The sequence below is a fragment of the Zingiber officinale genome, chromosome 6A, assembly GCF_018446385.1.
Source record: "Zingiber officinale cultivar Zhangliang chromosome 6A, Zo_v1.1, whole genome shotgun sequence".
In the NCBI taxonomy this organism is placed as follows: Eukaryota; Viridiplantae; Streptophyta; class Magnoliopsida; order Zingiberales; family Zingiberaceae; genus Zingiber; species Zingiber officinale.
This window is the reverse complement of record NC_055997.1, coordinates 33,027,038-33,030,088: the sequence shown is the minus strand read 5'-3', so window position 1 is coordinate 33,030,088 and position 3,051 is coordinate 33,027,038. Positions and strand designations below refer to the sequence as shown.

Sequence of the window (3,051 nt, the reverse complement as noted above, 5' to 3'; positions counted from 1 at the left end):
AAATCAAATGGAGTAATAATTAAGTTTCTTCAGAGATTTAGATGAATATGTATATAAGTCATTTGAAGCAGTCATTCATCTAATCGAAAACGGTTGAGTTCCGTCAAAAAATAAAGTATTAAAATCAAACACTATGAAAAAAAATTTACCAGAGATCCATGCAAATTACATCGTTGGTTTGAAAATAATATCACTGTAAAACCCTTTTGTATATTTAAAGAGTCTGATCGATCTTAGTAGTATCCATATAAATATAAACACGTTGCCCGTCTCACTGACACAATCACAGAATCACGATATATATTACCTGTAGTGCTAGTTATATATATAATTATTTTGATTTATTTTAAGAAATTTATGAGCCAAATTATTACACACCCTTAACAACTGAAGGATGAAATGACATTTCTCTCTCGTCTCCCTATTTAAAGACCCATAACGCTCTTGCTCTCTTGGCCGCTCTCGTCTTCCCCCGTTTCCACATTAGCCAAACACGAGTTCATGAGGACGACGATCGACTTGGGTAGCCATCGAGGCACCGGCCTCTACATCATCGATACCGCCACCGACGTCGATTGCACCAAGGATGTCCGCCTCGGCCGCCGCTTCTTCCGCAGCCTCATCGAGCGCGTCGTCCCCTGCTGCGCCGGCCTCCCCATCTCCAACACTTCGTCCGACGACTCCGAATCCGACAACAACTCCACTACCAATAATATAATCACTTCCGCTCCCGCCGCAGCCGCCGCCACTACCACCGTCACCGGCACTTTCTTCGGCCACCGCCGCGGCCGCCTCCGGTTCTGCGTCCACGACCACCCCGCCGCCGCCGCCGCCTCCTCGCCGCTGCTGCTGATGGAGTTCACGGTGCCCACGGCGTACCTCGCGCGGGAGATGCAGCACGGCCTGCTGCGCGTCGCCCTGGAGAGCGGCGGCGGCGGCCGCCGCGGGCCGCTGCTCGGCGCGCCGGTGTGGACGATGTACTGCAACGGGCGGAAGGTGGGGTTCGCGATCCGGAGGCGGGCGACAGAGTCCGACGCGGAGGTGTTCAGGATGATGCGCTCGGTCTCGGCCGGCACCGGGGTTCTGCCTTCCCCCGCCGCCGCCGCCGCCACCGGCGAGGCAGGGGAGCTGCTCTACCTGAGGGCCAGCTTCGAGCGAGTCATCGGCTCAACAGACTCGGAGTCGTTCCACATGATCGACCCGGCGGGGGAAAGCGGAGCACAGCAGCTCAGCATCTTTCTCTTCAGAACTCGATTTCAATAGAAATTCGATCATATAAATAATCAAGTTAATTTCCGTAAATAAACTCGTAACGTCTTCTTCGAATTATACATAATCTGTCATCGTCGATCGACGTACGGGCGGGGCGGGAAGGCAAACGGATACATATTATTTATTTGCAACTTTATTTTGTTGATTTTGGGATTTAATTCGGACATTTATTCTTCTGAATAAGAATCTCAATTGCTTTATATCGTGTAGTTTCAGTCCGCCACCTGTCGATCGATCATGTCCACACGAGTAAATAATTTTCCATCTTACTTTAAAGTGTCTGGAAAACACATTGGGACTGAACAAATCCTACTTCTCACACGTAGATTCTCTGTCAGTGGATGTTGGATGCGCACCAAATTTTATATTTATCAAAAATGAACTTATTTTTTAAATACCTTTCTTTTTTAAAATATATAAAATAATAAAAAAATCTTCAATTTATTTTATTGGTGTTTCCTATCGATACCTCGTAATAATATTAAGAAGTCGAGAAAAGGACCGAAGGAGGATATTAGGAGGGTCAGGGAGGGTATGGTATTGGGCACTCAGGCTCGGAAGTGTGTAATAGTCAGCGTCTGGGACTCGAGTTTAGAAAGATATGGTGCTCTGAATTTGAGATTTGAGCTCGGGGAAATTTGGAATGAGGCGGATGAAGATTTAATCTGAAAGATAATTGTTTAGAAAGGAGCGGCGGACAAATAAGACGATCAAGATTCAAGATGACGAACGTTGTTACGACAAAATAATATTTTTTTTAATACTTATAATTACCGGTCCTTGTATTCTCCGCTCTGTTTCTTTTTCATAAGATTAAAAGTTCTTTTGCACGTATTATGCCATAAAATATGGTCCACAATCATTGATAATATAAAGTAATCTTTCAAGATCTAGATAGTGAAATAAAACTCTTACGGTCCAACCTTAAGTAAACAGAGCGTGGTGATGTCAAATCCTTATACTTCAGTGCGTGAAAGTGATATGAAGTCACTTAGTCCATTTATTTAGATAAAAAGTAATAAATTAAGAAACAATAATTGAGTTTGTTTAAGAAAAGAAAACCATGTAGTTTATTAAATTTGTAGGTTGAACTAGTTCAATCATGGTTATTACTTTTGGCGTGGGTCAATTACCTCAATGATCCGGTTGACTGCTACCAATGTCCTGACTACAACACACACAATAACAGGTCGCCTCTTACATTCAAGCTCTGTTCATGAGTCTGCCAAGCAATTCAAAGGCTGACAGGTCTCACAAGTACACATCAACAACAGCATCGAACATTATCATCTCCCAACAGCAGGATCACAGAATCCGACCAAGTCCGAGCATGAAATGATGTTTACCAATTGCTCCTGCCTCCTTGCTGGAAGAACAAACAAGCTCACTAAAGTTTTGGTTCACAACAAAAAGCAGTCTTAACATGAATATTACAAGAAAGCAAACCGCCAACGTGAGCCATCACTTTTTCTTTCTTCATTAGAAAGGGAGCAAAAGTACAATGCCAGCGGGTAGAAATATACAAAGTCAAAAAATTTATGATTCTTGATTGAATCACCTACTTACTGTTGGAAAGAAGGTTCAGTGTTTCGGTGGTGTCGTGTACTCAATTTTCCATGGAAACTCATGAATTAAATTTGTCAATTATAAGTACTCTCATAGGGTATGTTTGATTTAGGGGAATAAAAATAGAGAATGAGAATAATAATTATTGATTGTCATTGTTCATATTTAGATTATAAGAATAAAAATATAAATAAGAGAATGAATCCTTATAAT

At 42.5% G+C, this 3,051-nt stretch overlaps 1 protein-coding gene across 1 annotated transcript; it reads left to right on the top strand.

The window, feature by feature from the left end:
• Positions 1-414: 414 nt before the first annotated feature.
• LOC121993862 (protein MIZU-KUSSEI 1-like) lies at positions 415-1,423 on the top strand. Its single transcript, XM_042548144.1, has one exon. The coding sequence runs from the start codon at positions 502-504 to the stop codon at positions 1,261-1,263; it is 762 nt and encodes a 253-aa protein (XP_042404078.1). The 5' UTR covers positions 415-501; the 3' UTR covers positions 1,264-1,423.
• Positions 1,424-3,051: the final 1,628 nt, after the last annotated feature.